This window comes from Papio anubis, chromosome 1 (genome assembly GCF_008728515.1).
Source record: "Papio anubis isolate 15944 chromosome 1, Panubis1.0, whole genome shotgun sequence".
NCBI classification, from domain to species: Eukaryota; Metazoa; Chordata; class Mammalia; order Primates; family Cercopithecidae; genus Papio; species Papio anubis.
Window position 1 is genome coordinate 197,745,071 of NC_044976.1, and position 16,576 is coordinate 197,761,646.

The following is a 16,576-nucleotide window of genomic DNA, read 5'->3' on the forward strand; positions in this document are numbered from 1 at the left end:
TTTAATTGCAAATTCAGAGCTGTTCTTATGGATTATGCAGTGCCACTTGTTTTTAGCTTGGACTCATGCCTACCTCAGATATTTACATTTACAGATTAACTTATGAGCACCTTGGGCCCCGACGGGATGAGACACAATTCAGGTAAATATTGGTAAATATTCAAGTAAATATTCCTTGAGTGATAGGAGTTCGGAAAAGTTTGAAGGGAAAGGGAAGACAAGCGTAGGCAAGGATGGCTAGGGTGGGGAGGTCCAAAGAATTACAAAGCATTAGTCATCCAAGCAAAGAATAATCAGAAGACCACTGACAGAATTAACAGAGTTCAGGGATAATATCATTATACTCAATCCCTATTAAGATTTTGGTGTTTGGTCTCTCAGGTCACTTTTTTAGTAACTTCACAGACATATGGATTCATAAAGAATGTATAGTAATTATTCATATTTGTTTTGATTTGTATAAACAGTGATCTTGTCTCTCAGCTCCAGAAAACCTTGCCTGGTGCTCCCTGAAGGCTCACAACATCCCAGCCTGGCCTCCATCACTCACTTATAATGTGTTTTGGGGTCTTGAGGGCAGGGAGCTTTCTCGTTCTTCTCTGAATTCCTAGGATCCATCTGAGTGCCTGGCACATGGTAAGTACTCACGTACACATTCCTTGAATTCCCTAGATTTCAATTTCCTTCACTGTGAAACAATTTGGGCTAAACAATCTCCAGGAGCCCTTACAGTCCTCAGAATCTATGACTTTGACCGATCTGAAGTGGTCCAAGGCACTTTGCTTCACAGGAAGCTCACATCTTCCCTGTGATTGGCCTGAGATTAGGAGTTCAAACGACCAATGACCTGTGCACAGTTTAGGGCCTAACCCTGCCCTGGCCGGTCAGCAAGAGTGTGTTGTGATACGAGCAGATGAAAGCCTTATGCCACAGTAGTGCCTGCAGCAGAGAAAGGATTCCCTCCTCCACCTCAGGCCCCACTGCTGCTGCTCTCCAGCCTGCAGTTTCCTCTAAGGCTCTGGATTGGCTGGAAGAGCAACAGAGGGCTGGGAAAGAGCTTCTATATATACCTCAGAAGGAAAGGCGTCCCAGACAGTTTTGAAGTTTTCAAAGACTGGCTCTGCTGTTAAGAAGTTGTACTTAAAGCGGAGGAGCTAAGCCACCTGCCAAAATGTGCAAAGGACTTGCAGCTTTGCCCCACTCATGCCTGGAAAGGTGAGAACCAAGTTATTTTAGTTTAAGAGATGCAGATTTGGAGAATCTTTACTCAAGGGAGGCTGTCCAGAGGTAATAGAGGTATTATAATTTGTGGCTAAGCTGAGGTGAAACAGGTGCTTGACTGTAGACTGGGTATTATCTCTTCTCTGTAAACAATATAGAGACTTTGGAAGATCCAAGCTAGGAGATTAATACAATGTAGAGTATTTCATACATCATTTAATATCCAGAACATCATTTCCTTCAAGGAGACACCTATTCTATAAGTGCTTATTTAGAGTAAAAACTGTATGGTTAAGGATATAGATTCCAACATCAAACTGTCTAGATTAGAATCCTGGCTCTACTACTTACTATTTGTGTGGCTTGGGGCAATTTATTTAACCTTGATATAGCTCAGTTTCCTTATCTGTAAAATGGAGATACTAAGTGTTCTCTACCTCACAGGCTGGTTATGAGGATTGAATGAATTAATTGTATATGAAGCACTCAGAACCATGTCTGGCACCTAGTAGGACTGTATAAATGTTAGTTTTTATTAATGTACAGGGACTGGGAGAGGGAGGCAAGTTTGCAGTGAGGAAGAGGAAATTTCTCATTGTTCTTTGTTCTCTGACCTCATTAGATAGAAGTAGCTGGATGGCTAGACATAGAAAAAGCCCTTGGGACACAGGGGTTATTTATTAGCTAGCATTCTTTTTCAGATAAATGCATCAAAATCTTTGAGGCTCCCCGGTTTCCCCTAGGCTGGACAATATTCTGGAGAATCCTAGGTATCTAGGCTAAGCAAATAGAAGAACAAATATCTTACTTGTTAGAAAACTTAACCCAACCATCTTCTCTGATGCAGAGAAGTAGGGATGCTTCTCCTTTTGTTAAGAATGTATTTGGTTAAACTGGGTTTGATCCCTCGTTATTTAAAGTAAATAAAGAAGATCCTTGCACAGATGTTCATCCCTAAAGGCATTAGCAATGTTTGTCTCAGAAGATTTTATTGTTTACTGGGCCATCTATGACTTCTGTCTCGTACAAGTTCAGGTCTTCTTTTTGATGACTTCCACTCTAGAAATAACCTAAAAATAATTTTTAAGGACATAACATTGTAGCATATAATTTTTTCTCCCAACAATACTATCTAGTAACTGAATATGAAACCTCCAGGGAGACTTACTCTTTGAATTATGACTTTCAAACTTTTTTTTATTATGATTAATAGTAAGAAATATAGTTTACCTAATGACCTTGTGCATACTTACATATTGATAATTAAATAAAAACAGAATGTTATTATTGTTTTTAAATTTACATAAAAGAAACTTGTAGCTGTTAAGTTGTAGTAGTTAGATTGTAACTAGGGGATCAATATTGTCCATTGTACCAATCCTAGGGAAGAGGATAGGTTTTAAGGTGGATACTATTTATTGCTATTAGCCTGTTCTTTCCTCTTACTTACTATATAGAAAGCCTAAGAAATAGGGAGCATTTTCTGTGCCTTCTGTGCCTACTTATTGTTTGAAATTGTGTACTCTTATGTAGTGAATAAATCTTACCTTATTAATTGGCAAACAATTGACTTTAGAATGATTGTAACATCAGTTTGCCAAGCATTTTGTGATTCTATGACACATTGCTTGGCATTTGGTGAGAAATCAATAAAATTTCTGTTGAAATTTGCCATGTTCATTATTTTGCTTTATGTGTTCTCATAAATATGCATAATATTCACTGAGATATATGGATGGTACATTTCTTTCAATGATTCGTATTACTATGTTATATCTGATTCACTAGCAACATTAATATTGGATCACTTTATCTTTTAATGCACAGTAAATTCTTATGCACCAGGATATAACTAATGTTCATGTAGAATATTAAAGAGTGGTGAGTGGTAAAGGAGTGAGCTTTTCCATGTAGAATATTAAAGAGTGGTGAGTGGTAAAGGAGTGAGCTTTTTTCCTCATAGATTCACTGAGTCTTTTATTTATTGGAATGTGGTAGAATACTGCAATTATTGTGCGCTGTTACATGTTATTTCATAATCTGTTCTGAATGTAGACAGGGTCATTGTAATTTCTAATTACAATGCTGCCTGAGAAGAATGTTTTAGAGAAATGGAATTGTGGAGCTGTGAAGCTGTTAGCATGTACCCATGGAAAGGGTTTAACACTGTCTATTCTAAGGGGAAGATGATACTTGAGTAAATGCTTCCAAATCTGCCTCCCATGGCTCTATTCTCTGACTCTCACCTTCCTCCCCCACAAAGGCTCCTGCCTTTGCATTTCTTCTCTCCAAGCCACAAAAGGAACATGGATATGCTTCAATGCTTAGGCAAAAATATTTTAAAATTCATATAAAATAAATTAGGGCAAAAAACACGCATTATGAAAAATCTGTTTTAAATGAAAAGCTCTGCTGAAGAGTTCAGTTCTAACTTCTATATGGCATTAGAAACGAAATTCAGTTTACAAAAATCTGAATAGCATATCATTATTTATCATAGTGGAAACAGTACTAGTTAAGGAGTAAGGTGCGGACTCAGTTTTGTCATTATCTGAATTTGTGTCCCTGAGCAAGTTATTTCACTTTCCCAGGACTCTATTTGCTAATTTAATAGGTAAAAGTTGGATTCATTGTTCTCTAATATGTTTTCCAGTTCTAACATAATGTAAACGAAGTGAGGTATGCTTAGTCTCAATGACTACTAAGAGATGTGATTAAAGGAAAATTTTCCTATGTTTCTATAAAAGTTTGAGATCAGGTGGGGTATGGTGGCTCATGCCTATAATCCTCACACTTTGGGAGGCTAAGGCAGGAGGATCCCTTGAGGACAGAAGTTTGAGGCTGCAGTGAGTCATATTGCACCACTGTACCCCAACCTGGGTAACAGAGCAAGAGCCTGTCTCTAAAAATCAATTAATTAATTAATGTAAAATAAAAATAAAGTTTGGGAGGAATGAAGAATCAAATAATGAAAAATAATCAAGGACCCAGCCCTGTGCTGAAACCACTGTGCCATGGCAGAAGCAACCTGCTCAGTGATTCTCATGCTGATTTGTAAGAAAGCAATTATGAGAATAATTTGCTTCCTATAAGGGGAATTGTTTTTGACAGCAACTCTTTATTAGCAAAGAATACAAAATAAACTTTTTTTTAACAACAAAAAGAGAAGTTTTTTCCATAAGATTAAAAGGTGGAATATATATAATGGGTGAGGATATCCAAAATCTGCCGCATAAGGTAAGAACATTTCAACAATTAACAAAGACTCACTTTTTCATGACATGTAAGGAGAAATCTAATCCTAAAAAATATTCCTTTCTGCATGTTTAGAGAAACTTTCAGCCAAAGTCAACTTTGATATATTTGAATAAACTATTCTTTATTTAGATTTTAAGACTATTGCTTATTGAAATTTTAAGTAGGCCTCACATACTTTTATATGTTTGAAGAGGCAAATAATCCAAACATTTGGGCAATGAATAACCATAAGCACACATTTTCTGCCCTCGGCATATTGAAACCTGTACTACATGGGTGAGAATCTTATACTGTCAATGAAAAAGAAAAGAGTTGCATCAGTTGAAGATCTTATTTTTGCCCATGATTTTCAACTTTGAATTTTAGGCTTCTTTTGAAAATTTATTTTATTTTCAGAGTCTGTTGAATTTCTCTAAACAAGTTTACATTTTAAAGTAAATAGTCCTCTTTGGGAAAAGATGAATGTATTATGAAACAAAAAGTGTTACTATTGGCCAGGCACATTACTCCTGCCTGTAATCCCAGCACTTTGGGAGGCCAAGGTGGGAGGATCACTTGAGGCCAGGAGTTTAAGGCCAGCCTGGGCAACACAGGGAGACCCTGTCTCTCTAAAAACAAAAAAACAAAAAAACAAACAACAACAACAACAAAAACACCACAAATATTAGCCAGGCACAGTGGATAGCACCTGTAGTGCCAGCTATTCAGGAGCTGAGGTGAGAGAATTGCTTGAGCCCAGGAGTCTGAGGTTATAGTGAGCTGTGATTGCCACCACTGCACTCCAGCCTGGGTGACGGAGTGAGACCCCGTCTCTGAAAAAAGAGGGTTATTTAAAAAAACTGAAAATACTAATAATTGAACTGGTTGCTTTATGTTATGATTACAGCTTTGAATGTTAGGCTTAAAACTGTGTGCTTATGGTTATTCATTGCCCAAAAGTTTGGATTATTTGCCTCTTTAAATATATAACAGTATGTGAGGCCTACTTAAAATTTTAATGAACAGTAGGTCTCAAAAATATAAATATCATCATAATATAAAGGAACCAGTGCAGTTATTCGTATTTTAAAGAGCTACAAGCCCTTTGCTACTCTGGGGGACTGGCAGAGATCTGCTTTCTGTTTCAGACTAAAAAGGTTGCTAAGGGTATAATGTGCTTAATCCACAGTTCACACAGGGGCTTTTGGCCATCTCAAGGGTGTGTCAATGCTAGGAATTTCAGAAGCAATAGGAAGTAAATGGGAAAGGTAGTTTTCAAACATTTATTATTTTTAAATTCATTTTAAATTTTTCCTTTTAAAAAATTTTGTTTTTAAAATGTATTTTTATTTTACAAAACAATCATTTTTCCCCATGTTCTCTGATTTATGTGGGTCAAGTGTGGACAATTTAGAATAGAAAGGCAGCTAATAAGCAGGACTGCTAATCTTCTGAGGCTGTTCAACCTTTAAAAGCGCTAGAGTGAGTTAAGGTTTCTGGGTTTTCAGGATTAATAAATACAGCCTTTTCCAAAGGCATGAGCACATCCTTGGGCTAATTGTAGAGAAAAGGCAAGCACCAAGTGAATTAAAGACTGGCAATTAATTTGAACAACTGATAGCTCAGTTGGAGTGAATTGAGGACCATCAAAGAAGCCTGAAAGAGGTCCTAGCAGAGCCTTTGGTTGGGTTTAGGATCATGCTTGCTGAGAATAAGTATGAATTTCAAGCTTACTATAGCTGATATTCTAGAGACGTCTTGAAAACATTGCAGTGAAACTTTTAGAACATTAAGAAAGTGAATGAACTATTTAATAAAATTTGGAGGGGGATCACTAAGAAAACCATTTATTTTGATTCCTACTGATGAAACAATATCAATGATTTCTCTAGATTGCCTTTCAAACCTGTATACTTGCCTTAGGCATATGGATGAAAGACCTATGCCCTGCTCCCATGGAAATTTAAGCCCAGTTAGGGAGATAAATAAGAAAAAATTAATGCTCAGTGTTGCAATCCACTATGAAGGAATATCTCCATAAAGTGCTAAGAGGCACAGAAGTTGGGGTAGTAGGCGGGGCCCCTAGAGCTTTTGGTGGGCAGGGAAGAATTTACAAGGTTACAAGGATGATGCTTGAACAAAGTCTAAGAGGACAGAGGAGTTAGCCAGGTCTAGACAGGAAGAGGAGAGAGAAGGAAGGCCATGTAGGCCAAGGGGACAGGCCTGTATGTGCAGAGACCCAGAGATGGGAGGGTGCAGCCAAACTGGCTGATGTTATGACGTCTATGTACAACCTATATTATCTCTCAGAGGCCAGCAAGGAGGGAAACCACTGAGTTTCTAACCACAGTTAACCTCCTGGGCAGCACATCCTGCATATGGTTCTCTGGGAACTTCCCCAGTGCTCATCTGTTCCCAACTCTGAGGATGGAAGAGATTTATTCAGGGGTAAGATGGTCATCCCCTTTGCCTAAATGATTCAATTACTAAAAAGATAGACTGTATTTGGTATGGTAGGCACCAAATAAACATTTTGTTGAAGGAATGCATGAATGAATTTACAGTAAATAGAGACAGGAGCACTTCCAGGACAGCTTGGTGTTTTCTCTGCTTTCCTTGGGTATTGGGGAGACCAAGAACAGTATCAGTAGTGACATTTTAGACCATAAGGGGAAAAAGAGTGTGTGTTGCTAGATACAGACAGTTGTCTGCTATGAGAGAAGGGGAGTGGGGATTAGGAGAAAAAGAAAAGTGAAGGAGACTGTCTGCATGTCTATAAGGAGGAAAACCTTGTTAAAGAGGTGAGTCTTCTTTTAGCTGTAATGATGGTATCCCTTAGGTGAGCTCTAGGAAATTGTACTGCCTGGGCTGTTCCTCATACAGTTACTGTGGAAGCTTCTTTAGTGAATTACATTCTGTATTCCAGCTAGTTGCCCCTTTCTATTCTTTCTTTCATTTAGTCTGGGTTATGCTGAATCACCACATATCAATTCATAACACTTTTAGATCCCAGAATCTTACATTTTGAAACATCCCTGAAAGGTTATCTAATTTGTTTCTCCTTCTCTAGCAAAGACTACACACTATTATGGGATAGATGATATCTAGGGAGAGAGTTTATTTATGTCTCCGGAGCCAGTGTTAATGGTTTTTGTCTGTACTGCTGACCAGAGAGCAAAGGGGCTAAATTTTAATTAATTCAGTCAGGATCAATAATTAGTAACAGGAACCAGAATATGGCTGGAGGCCAGAAGATAACAGTTTCCTATCTCTTTCCTCCTTTAAAGTTCTAATCAGTTCTCAGATAACATTGTATCTGCACTACTTTGAAGGCTGAGTCACCCAGAGGATAAAGACCGTGAAAGCATGATTGTTTCTAAACATTGGAGAAAGTTACTCTTAAGATTACAGGATTCAGGAACAGGAAAGAACATGTGCAGAGTAAGGAAGGATGTGAGCTCACAGTCTCACCCCGGCCTCAAGATCAGCCCTTGAACTGTAATGTGTGGGGTAGAAAGAACAGTGGTCATAACTTCACTTCTATTTCTTCCTTACTGTGTGAACTTTGGGAAGTCACCAAACCTCTCTGAACTTCATTTTCTCATTTGTGAATGAGGATATTTATCTTGTGCTAAAAGAAATAAATGAAATTTTATATGTAAGGTGACTAGTTTTTAGTAGAAGGACCCCTGTTAAATAATTATTTTCCTTTTATCTTTCTTTTCCCCTTTGTAGGCAGTGAAGAAAACACAATTAAGTCAGTCAATTATGTGCCAAAGCCTTTGATAAAACTTACTTCTTTTTATCCTTCCTCATCATAACCTCATCTTTTTAAAAATAATAAAGATAAATTTATAAAATAGTACAGTATTTCAAAAATACTTTACCCGTATTTTTTCAACATATATATTTTTTAAATTATTATTGTTGCTTTTGTTTCAGTAGTTTTGGGGGTACAGTTGGTGTTTGGTTACATGAATAAGTTCTTTAGTGGTGATTTCTGAGATTTCAGTGCACCCTTCACCCAAGCACTGCATACTGTAGCCTATAGGCAGTCTTTTATCCCTCATCCCCTTTCACTCTTGCCCCTTGATTCCCCACAGTCCATTATATCACTCTTATTCCTTTGCATCCTCATAGCTTAGCTCCCACTTATAAGTGAGAACATACAATATCTGGTTTTCCATTGCTGAGTTACTTCACTTAGAATGATAGCCTCCAGCTCCACCCAAGTTGCTGCAAAAGACATTATTCCATTCTAATATACAACATGGTGTATGTTTAGCACATTTTCTTTATCCACTCGCTGGTTGATGGGCATGTCGGTTAGTTCTATATCTTTGTAACTGCAAATTGTGTTGCTTTAAACATGCGTGTGCATATGTCTTCATATAATGACTTCTTTTCCTTTGGGCAGACACTGGATTGGGATTGCTGGATCAAATGGTAGTTCTACTTTTAGTTCTTTAAGGACTCCCCATACTGTTTTCCATGGAGGTTGTACTAATTTATATTCCCACCAGCAGTGTAAAAGTGTTCCCTTTTTACCACATCCGTGCCAACATCTACTGTTTTTTGACTTTTTTTTTTTTTAAACAGAGTCTCGCTCTGTCGCCCAGGCTGGAGTGCGGTGGCGCGATCTCGGCTCACTGCAAACTTCACCTCCCGGGTTCACGCCATTCTCCTGCCTCCGCCTCCCGAGTAGCTGGGACTACAGGGGCCCTGCCACCACACTCAGCTAATTTTTTTTGTATTTTTAGTAGAGACGAGGTTTCACTGTGTTAACCAGGATGGTCTGGATATCCTGACCTCGTGATCCGCCCACCTTGGCCTCCCAAAGTGCTGGGATCACAGGCGTGAGCCACCGCGCCCGGCCTGTTTTTTGTCTTTTTAATTATCAACATATATTTCTTCTTACAAAACATATCAACTCTTTACAAAACAATAAAGACTCATTAAAAACCATGATCATACTTAAAAATTAACAATAATTCTATAATTCACTGAATATCCAGAAAGAATCAACATATTTTCAATGCTCTTTTGTCAATTGGATTTTTTGTATTATGATCCAAAAATGTTCACACATTGAGATTTCTTAATCTTATATCTCTCTTGGTCAATAGCCTTCCTGTTTATTCTTTCTTTGCAATTTATTCGTAAAACACAGTCTTTTTAGACACAAGCCTAAGAGGCTATATAACATGTGGGAAAGGTACTAGATGGGGAATACAGGCATCTGAGCTGTCACACTGGCTTCTACTACCCGGTGGAGGATAAGTCATGTGCCAGTTCCCCTCTCCGAGTATCACTATTACATTTATAATAAGACGTGATCAATTATATGGTCCTTTATACTCCTTCTAGCTCCAACACCTACCTATTCTGAATTGGGACACCATGGATTTTGAGAAAATAATCCATTTTTATTCTAAATTCGTATCTCATCTAAGTCATATAGGAAGGCCTAAGAAACAAACTTCCAGATGTAGCTTAAAAGAAGCAATCCGCCAGGCACAGTCGCTCATGCCTGTAATCTCAGCACTTTGGGAGGCCGAGGCAGGCGGATCACCTGAGGTCAGGAGTTCGAGAGCAGCCTGGCCAATATAGTGAAACCCCGTCTCTACTAAAATATACAAAAATTATCCGGGCGTGTTGGCAGGCGACTTAATTCCCCCTACTTGTGAGGCAGAGGCAGGAGAATAATTTGAACCTGGGAGGCAGAGATTGCAATGAGCCGAGATTGAGCCATTGCACTCAAACTTGGGGGATAACAGTGAGACTTCTCTCAAAACAAAGAAAAAAAGCAATCAAATATGTGCAATTTTCTTCCCATAATTTTTAAAAATCTCAATGGACTCAATTAAGAACCCCATATTTCTTTAAAAGACTTGTGATAAGTTCAGAATATACTCCCAATTTGTGAAAAGTATATATTAATATGCAGTGGAAAGTGATTCTGTTTTATTTTGGTGAATTCTATGAAGAAAAAGTTTCTTGTACAATTTGAGGATGAATTAGAATCTGAATCTAACAGTGTATGATGCTTGCACTTCATTTACAGTAACTTCATTTTTTCTTCTTCAAGTGTGTAAGGTCATTGAGGGCAAGATAAAAAAGTAAACACAGATGCATCTGACTTCGGGGGTGTGACACCACTGACTACATTTATACAACACTACATTTTCTCCAGTGGGAAAGGGTGGCCCACTCCTGCCCTTCTGAATGCTGCTTAGAGGTAAACTTGTCGTTTGCCTTGACAGTGGAAAAGTTTTCATCTTTGAGGATGGGATGAGAGGGGTATGTCAGGGTTTCTAGGCCTTTACATAATTAACCAATTTTCATCTGCCATCTGGGTAGATCATGGAGTACTGACAATTCTTGGAAGTGCTATGAAGACTGCTGACTGCATAAATCCATGTCAGGCGTGTATATGCTCAGCAACTGCAAATTCCAACCAGATTAGGCACATATAGTTTGCCTCCAGACTAGGCATTAGAAATTGGGTCTTTCCTAGAAAATCTGTAGGTGTGGTCAACCTAATTATAGGATGCATGCTTTAGCAACACAGCTAATCCATGTGTGTTTTTAGGCTTATTTACCCTGACCGTAGAGCTCCTGAAAAGTCCAGAGTATTTATTTGCAAGGCGTTCCATTCAGTTGCCATGCCTAGGTAAAATAACAACCTGATTTTTTTTCTTCTTCAAAAAGAAAATATTTCAATGTTTAAAGGAATTGGCCAAGCAGCTTTTGAATACTTTAGATAGTAGATACTTGATGATCATGTTGGTTTCATGAATAGTAAGTGAGGCTAAGACCTTTATTCTATATTCTCCATGTTTTCCTTCCTGTTTCCCCAGGCATTGCGCAAAACAGCACCTAGCCCATCTGGACAGATCATTTAGAGACTTAAAACTCTACATTCTAGAAAGACATTGGAACTATCATATTAGAATCAGAAGAAGAAAAGCAACATGAAATAAAGTACTTGTGAAAATGTGAAGGGCTCTCCTTCACAAGTGTTTGTTATTATTAGCAAAGTGTGTGGAGCTGTTTTGGTCAAGCTTCCACTTCTTGATATTTTCTTGTGCCGAACATCTGTTTCTTGATGAGGCACTTGTCTATGGGATTCAGGAAGTTTAGAAAGAATCAAGATGTTCCATTAAAAAATAGCTTCCTGTATTTTGGCAAGTTATTTTAAGTGATAGTTTATGAGAGATATCCAGTGAATGGGAGTGTGAGACCACATAACCTGTGTACTTGGGACAAGGTCAACAATGCAGGTCACACTGAAGACTTTCCCAGAGGATCTGGTGGTCTGATGCTTTCTGGATGACAAGCTTCCAGAGTCTTAAATCTTGCTTCTGAATCACCGAAATGCAAAACAAGATGTCATTTGAACACACACATGCATGTGCATGCACACACACTTACACACATGTACCCTCAATATTGTTTATGACTTGGATAAAAGATGCATTGTTTGTTGAAATCAGAGATTTGTGCACACAAACTGAAAGCGTAGCTGGGCCTGGTAGGAAGAAACATTTTTTCTTTCACAAAGATGAATGTAGATTGATGGGAAGTTTTTCCACCTTAGGCAAATAGGTATTTTCTATCTTCATAGTTTGGATTTTACACTAAGTGGGAAAAACAAACTTTTTTCTCTCCTCACACAACACTTCACTTCTGACACCCAATGTGTGGATTTTCCCCACCAAGAAATTCTCCACCTTTTTGTAGGCACCAACTGTGTGTTCCACAATTCAATTCAACTCTGACACTATCTACTTGGAGTTAACGTCATATCCCACAGGTTAAGGGCTCAGCCCCACAAGACTGCCCCCCACTTCAGATGCCAGTTGCAAGTTCAACTATAAATTGGGGTTTCCTGTAATCCCTTCTTTAGCTTCAATAATTTATATAATGTCTCATAAGACAGAGGAAAACATTTTTACTTTTACTGATTTATCGTAAAGGCTATTGCAAAAGATACAGTTGCAAAGGATACAGTTGAACAACCAGATGAGGCGGTACGTAGAGTAAGGTATATGGAAAGGGGCACAGAGCCTCTGTGATTTCTTCGGGTACAGCACCCTCCCAGCCCCTTGATGCATTCTTGTTCACCAACCCAGAAGCTCTCTGAACCCTGCATTTTAGAGATTTTTATGGGGGCTTCATTACTAAGTATAATTGATTATTAACTCAATCTCCAGTCCCTCTTTTCTCCCCAGAGGAAGCTTTGTTGAAAGCTCCAAGCTTCTAATCATGGTTTGTTTTTTCTAGTGACCAACCCTTATCCAGGAGGCCACCAAGAGTTGCCTCATTAGAGCAAAACACAGTCCTCTTACCCAGGAATTTCCAAGGGATTTAGGAGCTCTGTGTAAAGAACCAAGGTCAAAAACCAAGTATTAGAACACAAGATGCTCCTAGGACCCTTATCAGTCAGGAAATTAGAAGAGTTTTAGCAACTTTGTGCCAGGAGTTTATGGCCAGAGACCAGGGGTTAGACTATGGCATAATAAGAAACGCACTCATGAAGGTAGTAAGCCAGCCCTTCACACCTTCACTGCTCCCATTTTAGACAACCAATGTTTCAGTTACTTGTTTCACTTCTCCATTAAACTGTTACTCTGAGGAGGATATCTATCTGCTCATTGTTGGACATTACAGACTATACAGTGTGTTCCTTGGTCTGAATAGATGATGGCTGGCTACCCAAATTGCTGCACTATCTTCTTTTATTTTTTTTATAGCATTTTGAGCATTTGCATCTGACACTTCATAAGCGAAACGCTCTCTAGGGTCAGTGGCTATTCCTGTCAAGACCCATTTGTAGCCCTCCAAGGCTACTGGCATCAGTCTCACTTGCCAGCTATGTTCATGCCCTTACCACTAGGGAATCTGCCACAGCCATCGGCAGTCTCTGTCTCTTTTGCTGACAAACTGGACAGTTCTTACTGGCATTTTGTTTTTCAGAGTGTGCAAGAAGAGTATGTCCATTTTAGTCCATCTCTGCCTTGCTGTAGTACTCCCATATCCACTCATTTCATGGACCCAGGTGGCCACTACAGGAGAGCACACAGGGATATATATATGTATTGATCCAATCACCTTTCAAACCTGAAGGGGACTTCTGATGGCCATCAGCATGTCCTACTTTAATGAACCCCTTGAATTCCCATAGTAGTTTCCATAGAGCTGTGCCCCATGTGGGCATCCCTTTAATGGGCTAGGCTTCCACTGACCATATGACCAGGCAATTGGCCACTGCCCATGAGTCAGTAAAAACTGAAACACAGAGGCTTTAATCATTGTTAAATTATTCCATCATTGCTAGGAAAACAACATGCAATTCAGCCCACTGGGCTCACCTGTTTTTGTCTTCTTTGATAGGAGTGACAGTTTTCCAACAGGATGCTGTCCATATACCTTGGAACTACTGTCCACAAACCAAATAACTCTGTTAGTCAGTCGAGCACTGTTTATAGGGTATTGTCTAAATGATGATAGAGTTTGGCAGCTCCTCACACAGTTCCACAGTCAGTCTAGGGTAAAAGGGGCTCCCTGCTGGTATCTTCTCCTTGCATTCTCCAGGTAGTATGATCCTGTGTAAGATCCTGTTCATTTTACTATGGAACTTTTCCAGGCATTGCCATCCCCATTAGAGTGTTTCTCTGATATCACCAAGACACCATGGGTATTTCAGGTTTCAAGATTATTTTACGTCCTTCAGTTATAGAGGCAGTTTTAATTAATGTCCAATAGCAAGCTAATAATTGACCCTCAAATGGAAATTCTGTAGTCCAAAGTCCTCATAGTTGTCATGGGGAGGCACTCACAGACTTTTGCTATAAGCCTCAGTCTATGCTCTGTATAGGGCTTTCAAACAAAGTCTCTGTGCATTCAGCCTCTACTCTATATTGCTTGGGCTTGAGCAATCTTATTGGTTCTAATTTAGCATGTTCAATAGCATTGTTTGGAGAGCAGATTTACATGTCTTCTGTGTTACAATACTAGGTAGGGGAAATACTCTCCAGTCAGATACAATGTTGATCCCCATAATATAACCACTTCACACAGAGCCTGCTTAAACATTCCAACTTTCATAATTCTGTCACATTCAAATATTCTCATAATTCTATCAAATTTCAAATTCTATCAAATCTCAAATTTTTCTGTTCTCTCAATTTCATTGTAGCCTAAGTGAGGACTTTACCAGTGGGTTTTGGTACCACGGTACATGAGACTCCTATTTCTAGGAGCTCTGGAAACTTCTCCAGTCTCTGACCATTTACCCACTCATAGCAAAAGGCTTTGGGTTCCCACAAGGGGGTCGAGCCTGGAGACCCTGACCCCTTTGTCAATCTTTATCTCAAATGAGTGGTCTAACTTTTGCTCCAAGCAATTGGAGGTCATATTTCTCCTTGTAATCTTAGTCTTCTGGCTTTTTAAACTTCTCCTAACTGGGGTAGATGGAAGGACTTGGTTAGGGCTCTTTAATCACCAGAGAGCACTTTGACTCCCACAAACTTTGACAGTGTTGTATTAAGACCCTTGTTTTAACCCCATCAATGTTTGCTGTATTCATTGCACTTCTTAATAACCATCTAAAGATTTTATCATGCTTGCATGAGTCCCATTTTACATCTCTTTATTTTTCTGTTTGTTTTGCTCCATTGAATCACCTATTGTCTTAATATTTTAAACATTTTTACCTTGTTGGGAAGAGTTGGGATGAGTTCCTTCACTCTTCCTTCTGCCCTTTGCCATCCTCTTGTTACCTACTCATATCGTTTTTATTAGTATATGTACAACCCATGAGGGGAAGGCAAGATAGCAAATTCAATTAAACTTCCTAGATTGTCGTTTACTTTTGCCACAGTAAGATTATATGGAGTGCCCATGCAAATGGTGCTTTCTTACCCACAGCATTTACCATGTCCTGGGAACACAGGCATATTCAGTGAGTGAATAACCTGATTATCACCAGACAGTCCCACATGGCTCGCACTCTAAGCAGAACAGCTGCTTCATCTGGGCTGTTCTAGATGGCATTTATGTGGGGAAAGGAACAGTTCATTTTCTTGGGACAGACAGACCTTATGACCTTACAGTAGCTTTTTTTTTTGAAACGGAGTCTTGCTCTGTTGTCAGGCTGGTACGCAGTTGTGCGATCTCGGCTCACTGCAACCTCTGCCTCCCGGGTTTAAGCGATTCTCCTGCCTCAGCCTCCCAACTAGCTGGGACTATGGGCGCGTGTCACCATGCCCAGCTAATTTTTGAATTTTTAATAGAGACAGGGTTTCACCTCATTGGCCAGGATGGTCTTGATCTCTTGACCTCATGATCTGCCCAGCTCGGCCTCCCAAAGTGCTGGGATTACAGGTGTGAGCCACCATGCCCGGCCACAGTAGCTTTTCTCTAGTTCACCAGGTTGTCTCTTCCCTCAGGAATAACCTCCTGTGTCTCTGGATCCTGTTTTACCATCTGTGATTATCTCATCATGAGCTGTGGGTCCAGAATCCACCCCAAATCCATTTTAGTAAAGGTTCTTCAGGAGGCTGATGATACCAATCTACAAAATGAAGGAACTCCTTCACACTATATGCCCTGGTTTCAGTAGTTCCTGGGTTGTGCCCTCTCCCTGTTGACTATCTTTTGGTTTACCAGAGGGCTCACAGGTAGTTCTGTTGTTCTGCATAATTTTTTCTTTTGTGGGTGCCTTTCAGGATAGTGGCTAAAGCACAGACAAACCTATACCTAAACTTGGTCCAACACTGAGGTCTAACCCAGCACTTTGAATTTAGTTATTAAAGATAACAATGACCAGGGGATTGTATGCTTAGCATACCTCTTCTTAGTTTGTATTTCCTTACATATCCAATGAACCAGCTCCTCAGGAGTCAGATCTACCACCATTTCTAAACTCCATTGATAACTCTAGCTTTTAGCAACTGAGTGCAGTGCAGCTGCAGTTTCGTACTATGTCGGAAAACCTCTCCTCAAGCTGTGTTTTCCGTCTGCTCTCACACCACCACAACAATCACCAAGACGACTTCTGTGACTTCTGGAAAAACTCCCACACATCAAGCACTGGACACCAGCTGAGTGTCCT

At 39.4% G+C, this 16,576-nt stretch overlaps 1 protein-coding gene across 1 annotated transcript in view; it reads left to right on the forward strand.

Moving 5' to 3' along the window:
• The first annotated feature begins 838 nt into the window (after window positions 1-838).
• Window positions 839-16,576, forward strand: part of RGS5 (regulator of G protein signaling 5) — a 60,027-nt gene continuing 44,289 nt past the window's right edge. The window contains exon 1 of the mRNA XM_003893477.3: window positions 839-1,215. Within this exon, the coding sequence (XP_003893526.1) occupies window positions 1,172-1,215 (44 nt within the window). The 5' untranslated portion in view covers window positions 839-1,171. The remainder of the gene's footprint in view (window positions 1,216-16,576) is intronic.